Source organism: Ceratina calcarata, unplaced genomic scaffold (assembly GCF_001652005.2).
Source record: "Ceratina calcarata isolate Rehan_Ccalc_2016 unplaced genomic scaffold, ASM165200v1 scaffold501.2, whole genome shotgun sequence".
NCBI classification, from domain to species: Eukaryota; Metazoa; Arthropoda; class Insecta; order Hymenoptera; family Apidae; genus Ceratina; species Ceratina calcarata.
In genome coordinates this window covers 1-380 of record NW_017174545.1, presented here as the reverse complement: position 1 = coordinate 380, position 380 = coordinate 1, and the positions used below count along the sequence as shown (strand labels likewise).

General features: G+C 40.8%; 1 protein-coding gene across 6 annotated transcripts in view; it reads right to left on the bottom strand.

Moving 5' to 3' along the window:
- Positions 1-248, bottom strand: part of unc79 (UNC-79 domain-containing protein) — a 36,102-nt gene extending 35,854 nt beyond the window's left edge. For all 6 annotated transcript variants that reach the window (XM_018029881.2, XM_018029883.2, XM_018029887.2 and 3 more), the window contains exon 1: positions 23-248. In XM_018029881.2, coding sequence (XP_017885370.1) covers positions 23-244 — 222 coding nt within the window. In that variant the 5' untranslated portion in view covers positions 245-248. The remainder of the gene's footprint in view (positions 1-22) is intronic.
- Positions 249-380: the final 132 nt, after the last annotated feature.

Below are 380 nucleotides of genomic sequence, written 5' to 3'. Positions count from 1 at the left end.
ATGATAGAATTGAGGGACTTACGTCAGGTGGATATGCCGGGTTCTCTGGTGCCATGTAGGTGACCAGTTGGAAACAGAGCTGATGCCAGATCACTCTGGATTCGCAGTAAGTGCATTCGGAGTCCGTGTTGCAAATATGACGGTTGTTCCAATTCGAGGCGACGATTGACTTCATCAAACGACACGCGTCCCTGCACACCCAGGTGTTGATCCCCGTGTGCTTGTCCACATTCTGCAGCTCCATCTTTCATTTATAGAAATCTCAATAGTCACAAATGTCATATAACTATGATTAAAAATGGGTGAAAGGATTTTTATTATCATGTATAGAAAATACGAACAATACGAAATATAAAAAATTGTTCGCTTATTAATAATTA